The 12,826-nt window shown below is 44.3% G+C and overlaps 1 protein-coding gene across 2 annotated transcripts in view; it reads left to right on the top strand.

The window, feature by feature from the left end:
- The window catches only part of LOC126210581 (organic solute transporter alpha-like protein), a 173,338-nt gene that overhangs the window by 9,317 nt on the left and 151,195 nt on the right, over positions 1-12,826 (top strand). For both annotated transcript variants that reach the window (XM_049939846.1, XM_049939845.1), the window contains exon 2: positions 8,825-9,390. In XM_049939846.1, the coding sequence (XP_049795803.1) occupies positions 9,243-9,390 (148 nt within the window). In that variant the 5' untranslated portion in view covers positions 8,825-9,242. The remainder of the gene's footprint in view (positions 1-8,824; positions 9,391-12,826) is intronic.

Genomic DNA, 12,826 nt, shown 5'->3' with positions numbered 1-12,826 from the left:
GTTTGCGGAAGGGTTGCACTTCTGTCACGTCCAACGATTCTCTTCAGACGTCGTTGGTCCCGTTCTTGCAGGGTCTTTTCTGTCCCATCACTCGTGCGCTACGTTCAAACTCACATAAATCTTGATAACCTGCCATTGTAGCAGCAGTAACTGATCTAACTGCGCCAGACACTTGTTGTCTTATATAGGCGCTGCCGACCGCAGCGCCGTATTCTTCCTGTTTACATATAACTGTATTTGAAAACGCATGCCTGTGCGAGTATCTTTGTCGCTTCAGTGTATATGTGTATGCGGTGTCTGTGCTTTCGGACATCACATATACATACACTCCTGGAAATTGAAATAAGAACACCGTGAATTCATTGTCCCAGGAAGGGGAAACTTTATTGACACATTCCTGGGGTCAGATACATCACATGATCACACTGACAGAACCACAGGCACATAGACACAGGCAACAGAGCATGCACAATGTCGGCACTAGTACAGTGTATATCCACCTTTCGCAGCAATGCAGGCTGCTATTCTCCCATGGAGACGATCGTAGAGATGCTGGATGTAGTCCTGTGGAACGGCTTGCCATGCCATTTCCACCTGGCGCCTCAGTTGGACCAGCGTTCGTGCTGGACGTGCAGACCGCGTGAGACGACGCTTCATCCAGTCCCAAACATGCTCAATGGGGGACACATCCGGAGATCTTGCTGGCCAGGGTAGTTGACTTACACCTTCTAGAGCAGGTTGGGTGGCACGGGATACATGCGGACGTGCATTGTCCTGTTGGAACAGCAAGTTCCCTTGCCGGTCTAGGAATGGTAGAACGATGGGTTCGATGACGGTTTGGATGTACCGTGCACTATTCAGTGTCCCCTCGACGATCACCAGTGGTGTACGGCCAGTGTAGGAGATCGCTCCCCACACTATGATGCCGGGTGTTGGCCCTGTGTGCCTCGGTCGTATGCAGTCCTGATTGTGGCGCTCACCTGCACGGCGCCAAACACGCATACGACCATCATTGGCACCAAGGCAGAAGCGACTCTCATCGCTGAAAACGACACGTCTCCATTCGTCCCTCCATTCACGCCTGTCGCGACACCACTGGAGGCGGGCTGCACGATGTTGGGGCGTGAGCGGAAGACGGCGTAACGGTGTGCGGGACCGTAGCCCAGCTTCATGGAGACGGTTGCGAATGGTCCTCGCCGATACCCCAGGAGCAACAGTGTCCCTAATTTGCTGGGAAGTGGCGGTGCGGTCCCCTACGGCACTGCGTAGGATCCTACGGTCTTGGCGTGCATCCGTGCGTCGCTGCGGTCCGGTCCCAGGTCGACGGGCACGTGCACCTTCCGCCGACCACTGGCGACAACATCGATGTACTGTGGAGACCTCACGCCCCACGTGTTGAGCAATTCGGCGGTACGTCCACCCGGCCTCCCGCATGCCCACTATACGCCCTCGCTCAAAGTCCGTCAACTGCACATACGGTTCACGTCCACGCTGTCGCGGCATGCTACCAGTGTTAAAGACTGCGATGGAGCTCCGTATGCCACGGCAAACTGGCTGACACTGACGGCGGCGGTGCACAAATGCTGCGCAGCTAGCGCCATTCGACGGCCAACACCGCGGTTCCTGGTGTGTCCGCTGTGCCGTGCGTGTGATCATTGCTTGTACAGCCCTCTCGCAGTGTCCGGAGCAAGTATGGTGGGTCTGACACACCGGTGTCAATGTGTTCTTTTTTCCATTTCCAGGAGTGTATATGTAATTAAGGAGTGAACGGCCAATAATCTCGTCAGTTCAGAAGCACACTAGTCTCTAACTCTTATAGGAAGCGGTGAAATGGGGATAATGGGTAAAGGCAGTGCATTAGTAGTGTCTGGCTAAGTTATGAATTTGGGATTGACAGGAGGCGTAATAAGGGTATTCCGTGCTGTTGCAATGGCCACTGTGTCTGGATGATGCAGTTGGTCAGTGCTCCTGTCGAGTAAGCAGGAGTGCTGGGTTCGAATTTTGGGCCATTGATTAAAATCAATGCCCGCTTGCAGCCAATTACTGTGTGAGACACTTTTCTGTAGTTGGAGTTGCTACTGTTTTGTCATTGTCGAAAGTTAGTATGCCTGTCATTTGTTTTACTGTGGGGCACTTAGAAGGTGTGAAGTCTTAGAGCTGCTAGGATAATATTCTATAGGTTTAATATGAGGCAGTCACTGTTGGCAGTTGATTCCATGAGAGTGGCCAAAGAAACACAGAGGGTTCTTGAGGCAACTATAGACCCTGGAGTAACAAGAAATGAAGAGAGAAGATGACAAAAATGTAAACCAACAAGGCTATACAACTGGAGTGTATTACAAACGACAGAGATGGTTCATAGGTGAAATATAACTTTGAATCGGGTTTCTCAAGAATTAAATTTTCTGGCACGTTTATTTTAAGCACAAAAAAATTTATTTGAACTACAGGACTGAAGTGTTTGGGCATGTCTGGAAGAAAGCTGACTACAGACACTAACGTACTAAATACATACTGATTACTTACAAAAACTAGCAGTAATTTTGATTATCAAATATAAAGCCACGCAAGGTAGCCACGCGGTCGAGGCGCCTTGCCATGGTTCGCGGCTCCCCCTGTCGGAGTTTCGAGCCCACCCTCGGGCATGGATGTGTGTTGTCCTTAGATTAAGTTAGCTTAAGTTAGATTAAGTAGTGTGTAAGCCTAGGGGTCGAAGACCTCAGCAGTTTGGTCCCATAGGAACTTACCACAAATTTCCAATGAAATAAAAACACTTCTACAGTAAAAACTTGTACCTGAAATGACATTACTGTAGTCTACTTTGTAGATAGACATGTTGTTTATAGGTACCTAAAGTTTCAAGCATCTAACTAAGACAGTTGCTCAATGAAGAGATTCCGAGTATAGACCAGCATATAAAATGTAATTTACCTATACTTATAAAAAACTGTAATAAAATCAGCATAAAAAATAATGTAATAAATTGTATATCAAAATGTTCAGCAGGAAACACTCCTACAGTTTTCACCCTACTAAGAGTTTTAGTTTTTTTAATTAGAGCCCCGTAAACTTTATGAAAATTGTTAGTATTTTTCCAGGTGTATGGCCCTCGGACGCCACTGTGAAATGCCCTGTAAGTCAAGGGCCATACCTAGTTTTGTGAAACAGTGATGTAAACAGCCGTATCTTTTCATTGCATTGACGTAGAAGCTTAACTCTTTTACATCAACAAATAGCAAGTTTTTTGACGAAGTCTCTGCAAGATCAGGTAACGCTCCATTCAGAGGCTGTTGCACGCAGCGACTGTTATGTTGACTTGTAAATAATAGATTTCAGCTATCAGTCGTACTTTTTAAATTTTATTGGCAGTTCTAGATTTCAGCTAGAAACTAACCATTCTCAATGCACTATCATTTTTGATCAATGCATGTAATGCCTGTTGGTCGGGCTTCATCCACAGTTCATTGAATACTACTGTTGTATGCATTGATCAAAAATGATAGTGCATTGAGAATGGCTAGTTTATAGCTGAAATCTTTGCAAGATGTCGTAGAAGATATAGCTATTATTTTACTGTCCTGTGTTGAGAATACCATCCCTGTGAGTGGAGTTCCTCAAAAAATGGCACCGCAGATGATTAGTAAATGGAATATGTATAAGAAAATAGTTCCTTCAGTTTTAGGGTTCCTGACCTCGATTACTAAGAACGGACGCGTTTCATAGTATCGCTTTATTGTCCGTCTGCCCGTCTGACTGCCTATGTGGCCATAGACCCCTTTTTCTGAGGAAAGGGAGGTATCGAAATGAAACGTATGTGACACACCAAGCTCTACAGTCTCTTGCAGATGTAAAAGAGTTAAGCTTCTACGTCAATGCAATCAAAAGATAAGGCCATTTACATCACATATTCTGACACGCGCTGTATCACTCATCAAAACCTATAGGGTACTTCCCATTGACCTACAATCACGAAATTCTGCAAGAAGTGAAGTATTACAGTAAAAGTAAATAAACAATTGTTAATTTTTATTTGTATCACTCGAAACAAATATTTTTTTCTCATGCTATCCGACTGTCCGTTTGTTAAGACCCCTATCTCTCGGGAACGGGTAGACGTGTGACGTTCAACATCATCTCACATATCAAAGTTTATGGTCTCTTAGTGGTGTACAAAATTCAAGCGTTGACGTCAGTGCACTCAAAAAGATACGGCCATTTATGTCAAGCACTTGTCAGCATCGATATCGATAGTAGGTAAGAATCGTTGACATTCTTGGTTTCGGGGACCGATGAATTATCTTCAATTATAATTAATTTTGCATAGAATCCTCGGTGCGAGAGTCCTGTTCGCACTTACCTGTATTTTGTTTTAATCACATATGGCAGTATGCAAATGATGGTGAACTAAGGAGCTTTATTGATTATAGAGTGTAGGCATTCCAGTTAAGATTCTTATCTCAAAAATACACACATCAAAAGAACTTTTGCCTCACCTCGGTTCCGAGAGTTCCGGAACCTGTACAGCTAATTGGAATAGAGATCAAGATAAACATCATTTCCGCCCTTTTCACTGCTCGTGAAAATCACACATTGCATGTTGTACCACCATACAGAGAGATCTTCAGAGCCGGTGGTCCAGACTGCTGTACACACCGGTACCTCTAACACCCAGTAGCACGTCCTCTTGAATAGATGCGTGCCTGTATTCGTCGTGGCATACTGTCCACAAGTTCATCAGAGCACTGTTGGTCCAAATTGTCCCACTCCACAACGGCGATTCGGCGTAGATACCTCACAATGCTTGGTGGGACACGTCGTCCATAAACAGCCCTTTTCAATCTGTCCCAGGCATGTTCGATAGGGTTCATGTCTGGAGAACATGCTGACCACTGTAACTGACCGGTGTCGTTATCCTGAAGCAAGTCTTTCACAAGATGTGCACAATGGGGGCGCGAATTGTCGTCCATCAAGACGAATGCCTCAGCAATACGCTGTCCATATGGTTGCACTATCGGTCGGATGATGGCATTCACGTATCGTACAGCCGTTAAGGCGTCTTCCATGACCACCAGCGGCTTGTCGTCCCCACACAATGCCAACTAAAACATCAGGGAACCCCGACCTTGCTGCACTCGTTGGACACTGTGTCTAAGGCGTTCAGCCTGATCGGGTTGCCTCCAAACACCTCTCCGACGATTGACTGATTGAAGGCATATGCGACACTCATCGGTGAAGAGAACTTGATGTCAATCCTGAGCGGTCCATTCGGCATTTTGTTGGGCCCATCTGTACCGTGCTCCATGGTGTCTTGGTAGCAAAGATGGACCTCGCCATGGACGAGAAGTGAAGTCGTGCAGCATGCAGCCTACTACGCACAGTTTGAGTCGTAACACGACGTCCTGTGGCTGCACGAGAAGCAATATTCAACATGGTGGCGTTGCTGTCAGGATTCGTCCGAGCCATAATCCGTAGGTAGCGGTCATCCACTGGAGTAGTCGCCCTTGGGCGGCCTGAGCGAGGCATGTCATCGAACAGTTCCTGTCTCTCTGTATCTCCTCGATGTCCCAATAGCATCGCTTTGGTTCACTCCAAGACGCCTGGACACTTCCCATGTTGAGAGCCCTACCTGGTACAAAATAACAATGGGGACTCAATCGAACCGCAGTATTGACCGTCTAGGCATAGTTGAACTACAGACAACACGAGCCACGTACCTCCTTCCTGGTGGAATGACTGGAACTGATCGGCTGTCGCACCCCCTCCGTCTAATAGGCGCTGCCCATGCATGGTTGTTTACATCTTTGGGTGGCTTTAGTGACATCTCTGAACAGACAAAGGGACTGTGTCTGTGATACAATACCCACAGTCAACGTCTGTCTTCAGGAGTTCTGGGAACTGGGGTGATGGAAAACTTTTTTTGATGTGTGTAACTGGACTCCACTGTGTAAAGTGAAAGTGACAACCAGATGACACTACAGGCAGTCCAGCCAGTATAAAAGGAGGCGGATAGTACAGTGGTATCAATAGAGACGCAGTAACAGCAGACTGGGTTGGTCAGGAGATTTCAGTGACTTTGAATGAGGGCTAATCATTGGATGTCACACGGGTAACAAATCCATCAGGGACATTTGAACACTTATAAGCTGCCCCGGTTGTCATTGGTGATGTGAATGCGAAGTGGGAACGTCAAGGAACAACCGCAGGTAAAACGAGACTGGACACACCTCATGCATTGACGGACAGGGAACGCTGAGCATTGTGGAGCAATGTTGCGAAATAATTGCATGAAATCAACAGGAGGATTCAGTTGTGAGTTCCAAAATATTACTGGAAGTTCAGCAAGCACAATGACTGTGCGAAGGGATTGTGTGCAATGGCCGCGCAGCTCCTCATGAGCCACCCATTTCTGGAGACAGTGCTAAGTGACACTTGAGGTGGTGTGAAGAGTGACGGTACTGGATAGTTCAAATGGCTCTGGGCACTATGGAACTTAACATCTGAGGTCATCAGTCCCCTAGAACTTAGGACTACTTAAACCTAACTAACCTAAGGACATCACACACATCCATGCCCGAGGCAGGATTCGAACCTGCGACCGTAGCAGTCTCGCGGTTCCGGACTGAAGCGCCTAGAACCGCTCGGCCACAGCGGCCGGCGACGGTACCGGACAATGGATGATTGGGAACTACTGATTTGGAGCGATGAGTCACGCTAGATCTTGTGGCAATCTGGAGTAAGCGTTTGGGTTTAGGAAATGCCTTGAGAAAGTGACCTGCCAACAAAGAAATTTGGAGGAGGTGAGATTACAGTGTGGGTGTGTTTTTGTAGTTAGTGTGGGGTCTCCTTATTGCGCTTAAGAAAACCTTAAATGTGGTAGGATATCAATATACTTTTACAACATTGTTTACTGAGTACAACAGAGAAATGGTCTGGATACGATGACTGTATCAGCAACGTAATGCACCATGCCATAAAACAGCATATGTGGGGCAGTGGTTTGTTGACACTTAACAATCCTGCAATTGACTGGTCTGTCCAGAGTCCCAACCTGAACCGAATGGAACACCGTTGGGGTGAGTCACAACGTCGACTTAGCTCCACCACTCTATCGTCCAGCATGAGTATCTTCTCGGGTTTCGGCTCTTGAGAAAGGATGAGATACCATTTTTCCACAGGCCTTCAGGTACTCCAATCTAAGTGTGCCAAATATAGTTCAAGCCGTCATAAAGTGTGGGCACAACCCATATTGATCTCCAATGACAGATTTCCAGACATTTTGGATCAGGCAGTGTATCTGCAGTCTCAAATTGCTATAGAAGTTGTAGGAAAGTTCTAGTGGAATGCAAATATTTCTGGATCAATGGAGACTACTCACCGAAAAACAGAAGTTCTGTGTTGTCGATAAGCATACTCAAAGAAACAGAAAAAAGGTAAAGTTGTTAGCTTTCGGAGAAGTCCTCTTTCGAAATAAGTTAAAATACACAGAGACAACGCACACACACAAGCGCGCGCGCACACACACACACACACACACACACACACACACACACACATACAAACGTGTTCATATGGCTATGCGTCTACATGGTTCATAGGCTTGTGTATGCGTGTTTACTCTAGTTCGAAAAAGTATTACTCCGGAAGTTTTCTTTCTTTTTGTGTAGGCCTATCGATTGGTCAACGCTTCTGCTTCTTCGGTGAGTGGTTTCGTTTAATCCAAACGTATTTGCAATCTTAATGTTATTCACTTCTTGACTTTCGTGGTTTGGGTAGGCTACTTTTATAACTTGTTTAGTTCTAAGAGAAGTACTGAATTTGACGTCAAAAATTTATGATAATCCATTTGCCTTGCATTTTGGTGCATATCATGAAATTTTCGGATTGGTGATCATAGTTTGTTTTTATCGATTTTACTGTAACATCACCTTTGAAAATTTTTATAAATGACAGTGTTGGAAAACCTCTACGTTATTTGATTTTCAAACAGCTGAGCAGAACTGAACGTACTCAAACATTTCTCTCTTTACTTATTCTGATCAACACTAAACTGACACACAATATTTTTAGCGCAACGCAATCTGACTTTCAATAATCCCTACAAAAGCATGGCCCTGACTAACATTAACCTATATCTTTCACGAATCACTTACCTCACAAAAATCTTCGTTACTCGATCTACTGCAATACAGCGAGAGCCAATACTGCCAGCTAAATAAAAGATTCTAACTACTGAAGGCACTAAATACTGATAGGCATAGTCAGCAAATGAATGATTTTGATAGAGAACAATACCTTAATAATGTTCTAAAGTCATCATCAGTTCATGATATCCAATATTACAAATTTACTCTTTCTGATGGACACACGTCCAGATCGTCCGCTCTGAAAACTCCGCCATTTCTCTCCCCACATCCACCACAGCTGGCGGCTCACCTCCAACTGCGCAACGCTACGCGCTGTTCACATCCAACTGCCCAACACTACAATGGCAAATATTGCAACAATGCGAACCAGCCGCAGACTGCACACAGCACAGTCAGTGATTTTCATATAGAGCGCTACGTGGCGTTATCAACATAAAAAACTAAACAGCCTACTTACATTACGAATGAGAATTTTTGACGTGTTTTATAAGACTTATGATTTTTTTAGCTTATAAGTATGTTTTATCTCGCAGGTTACTGTCTTCACGTTTTCGTCTTCCATCACATTTCGCACATAGTTACTCGTATCACTACCTAGTGCTAGTTTCCGATGACCAATAAATTTTTTGTCAAAATAATCGATGATCTTCTAAAATTAGTGTGTTTGCTTCTTGTTACAGACACGACCAAATGAAGGAAACGGCTCAGAGCAGAAGACTGATATCTGGGACCCCTGCCTCATTCTTCGAGCGTTTAGACATGTGAATTAAGTGAACGGCTCAACACGCGGATATATTTGGAAGCAGAAAGTAGGAAATGATACGGCTTGGAGGAGTATCTCAGAGAATACTGGAATAATACGTTTGCTGGTTGCAGACAACAGTCCATTCAGTGGCAAAGTCTGGCTCTCTGAACTCGCTGATCTCCTGGAGATCCATCCGTGCTCAGTCATATCCTGGATATTCGTCACTCATAGATTCATCCGTACTGGTGGTGCGAACTGGGAAACGTACCGTCAGTGTGAGGTCCGCCCATGGTAAGGAACGATAGCAGAGGTGTGCTGATATCCTGACAGAGTCGGTACCGACGGAACCCAAAATGCAGTACACGATACCCGAGCGTGGAGACCTGAGGACGGAGATTGAGTCGCTCTTCGCCAGCTTCACCAGGGACGTCGACCTCATCACCGTCAACGTCACCGACTGCACCAACGTCGAGATACCGTCCACACACCAGTACTACGCCAGTGAGTACACTAGTGATCCGGTTACACATCGGTCTCTGAAGAAGTTCGTTTGTACTTTGCTGTACTTACAACTGATCCTTTCATTTAATAATTTGTCCTTGGTGAGGGACCAAAGTTATGTATAACGTTTTGAAAGAAATTTCCGCCAGTTGACTGTAAACTGCTAACCACTTTTTTCACCCATTCATGATTTATAGCCACTCTCAAGTTCAGGCTGAAGCGTCACAAAATGTCTAACCTGCTTAAATGACACGCCACCCCAAAGTAACGTGTCTCATTTTGGCAGGTCGGACGTTTCAACTTGAGAACGGCTATAAAGTCGAAATCACGATTGTGATAAGTAAATGACCAGTCATTAATTATTTATATGTCCGCCCCCGGTAGCTGAGTGGTCAGCGCGACGGACTGTCAATCCTAAGGGCCCGGGTTCGATTCCCGACTGGGTCGGAGATTTTCTTCGCTCAGGGACTGGGTGTTGTGTTGTGCTAATTATCATCATTTCATCCACATTGACGCGCAAGTCGCCGAAGTGGCGTCAAATCGAAAGACTTGCACCCGACGAACGGTCTACCCGACGGGAGGCGCTAGTCACACGACATTTACATTTACGATAATTTATATGGCAGAAGGCTCTTTAAAAAAATTCCCTTTACTAGCGCGGTCTGGAGTTAATGCCTGTGCCCACTAGGAAATAAACTTCCGAAAATCGCTTGCAAAAACTATTTCTTCAAGTTCTTTGCTGGAAACACGATCAAGCAAATCGACTTCCGCAAGTTCCGCCTACTTCCGGAAGTAGCTTCCTCAAGTTGGTGAAAACAGTTTCTTTCATTTCTTTAACGTCAGTACCGCCATTAGACTGTTGTTTATTTATAGTGTTACATTTAACCTTTCACAATCATGATTTCGGCTTCAAAATGCCATTATCAAGTGTTTTAAGTGTTATAATGGCACTTTGAAGCCGAAAATGGCTCTGAGCACTATGGGACTTAACATCTGAGGTCATCAGTCCCCTAGAACTTAGAACTACTTAAACCTAACTAACCTAAGGACGGTACACAACACCCAGTCATCACGAGGCAGAGAAAATCCCTGACCCCGCCGGGAATCGAACCCGGGAACCCGGGCGTGACTTTGAAGCCGAAATCATGATTGTGCAAGGTTAAATGCAACACTGTAAATAAACAGCATTCTAATGGCGGTACTGACTTTAAAGAAATATATTATGACTGTGGCCCCACATTATGAAAAAGTTGTTTTTCTTTCATTATACTGCAAGTACCTGCTATCCTGTGCAAGCCTCTGCATTGATTAACTACTGCAACTTACAACCTTCTGAATCTGCTTACTGTATTCATCTCTCGGTCTCCGTCTACGATTTTTACCTCCTATTGGGGAGAAGAGGAGTTTGTGGCACAACTTGACAAGAAGAAGGGACCGGTTGGTAGGACATGTTCTGAGACATCGAGGGATGACCAATTTGGTATTGGAGGGCAGCGTGGAGGGTAAAAAATCGTAGAGGGAGACCAAGAGATGAATACACTAAGCAGATTCAGAAGGATGTAGGTTGCAGTAAGTACTGGGAGGTGAAGAAGCTTGCACAGGATAGAGTAGCATGCAGAGCTGCATCAAACCAGTCTCAGGACTAAAGACCACAACAACAACAACAACAACAACAACAACAACGCTTCCCTATAATACTAAATTTTATTGCCATTTGACGATAGAAAAGAAACGCAGAGAGATACTTGGAAAAAAAATTTCCACTTGACGTTATGAGCAGCATTACTATATACTTATTTATTTATTTAAAATGATCTGATTGGGGCCAACAGGCCCTCTCTTACATCGGAACAGGGTTTCACACATGCAGTACCTTTCATACATCATATTTACCCAAGAAATAATATGACAAATACTGTATTATTCAAACGATTTGAGTGTTTATAATGAGAATGTGAGTAAATAATACAATAAACCAATAAAACGAATACTGACAGTACTTGTACTATTGTTGCTGCTGCCATTAATACTGGTAATGGTAATAATAATGATAATAATAATAATAGTGGCAGATGTAAAAAGACTCTGTAAGTGTACAAAATAGATGATCTCTGGTATGGCGAGCTGGGAAATGAGGAATATCTGGTTGGACAGAAGGATGTACGAGGGTAACGTCAGTGCACAGGGACATTCGTAATCATCGTTGCTTTAGTAGATATGTCAGTATCTTCCAGAGCTGGAGACGTTATGCAGTACTGTAATATAATGGGCGTGGTTATTCCAGAGTTCTTCAAATTTTTTGGTCCTGTCTTCCTCAGTTGCGTGTAATATTACGGTATATTGATAATTTTTACTTATGGACCGTCTGACAGCAACTGAATAAAACACAATTTCAGTGCCATACGCGTTTCGCCTTTATTTTCTTCAAGGCATAATCAGTGGCCTGGAATATGTACGTATGTTAGCTATTTAATTTACATTTTTGTCACTGTGCCTATAGGTTATAAACAGTTCTTGCGGTTGGTATTTCCTGTTAAGAAGCAATGTTTTGAACTGGACTTACAGGTTGCGAGGACAATTTCTTATTACGCTCCTGTTGCATTTTTGGTGTTGTTCTTCTTCTTATGAATGCCAATTTGTGGTTTTTTTCCCACATACCACAGCACTATGAACTGAACGCTTGTTTCAATGCAATGTTTTGGTTTCTGTTGCCGACTGTCAAATGTTTTTACCAAAGATCGAATGTTATTGCCAAACTTTCGAGGGTAATTATTGAAGTATCTGTGATGTGTTCGTGTATGCATTTGTGTGTGTGTGTGTGTGTGTGTCCGGATGGTGTGGAGACACACACACACACACACACACACACACACACACACACACAGCCCACAAAAAAATAGCACACAAAAACACACATACACACACACACACACACACACACACACACACACACACACACACACACAGCTCAAAAAAACTATATCACACAAAAACACACACACACACACAAATGCATACACGAACACATCACAGATACTTCAATAATTATACTCGACAGTTTGGCAATAACATTCGATCTTTGGTAAAAACATTTGACAGTCGGCAGCAGAAACCAAAACACTGCATTGAAACAAGCGTTCAGTACATAGCGCTGTGGTATGTGGGAAAAAAACCGCAAATTGGCATTCATAAGAAGAACAACAACACCAAAAATGCAACAGGAGCGTAATGTGTAAGAAACTGTCCACGCAACCTGTAAGTCCAGTTCAAAACATTACTACTTAATAGGAAATACCAACCGCCAGAACTGTTTATAACCTATAGGCACAGTGACAAAATGGTTCAAATGGCTCTGAGCACTATGGGACTTAACATCTGTGGTCATCAGTCCCCTGGAACTTAGAACTACTTAAACCTAACTAACCTAATGAAATCA

This window comes from Schistocerca nitens, chromosome 10 (genome assembly GCF_023898315.1).
Source record: "Schistocerca nitens isolate TAMUIC-IGC-003100 chromosome 10, iqSchNite1.1, whole genome shotgun sequence".
In the NCBI taxonomy this organism is placed as follows: Eukaryota; Metazoa; Arthropoda; class Insecta; order Orthoptera; family Acrididae; genus Schistocerca; species Schistocerca nitens.
The sequence above is the reverse complement of the archived record's forward strand: the minus strand, read 5'-3'. Positions and strand labels throughout refer to the sequence as shown.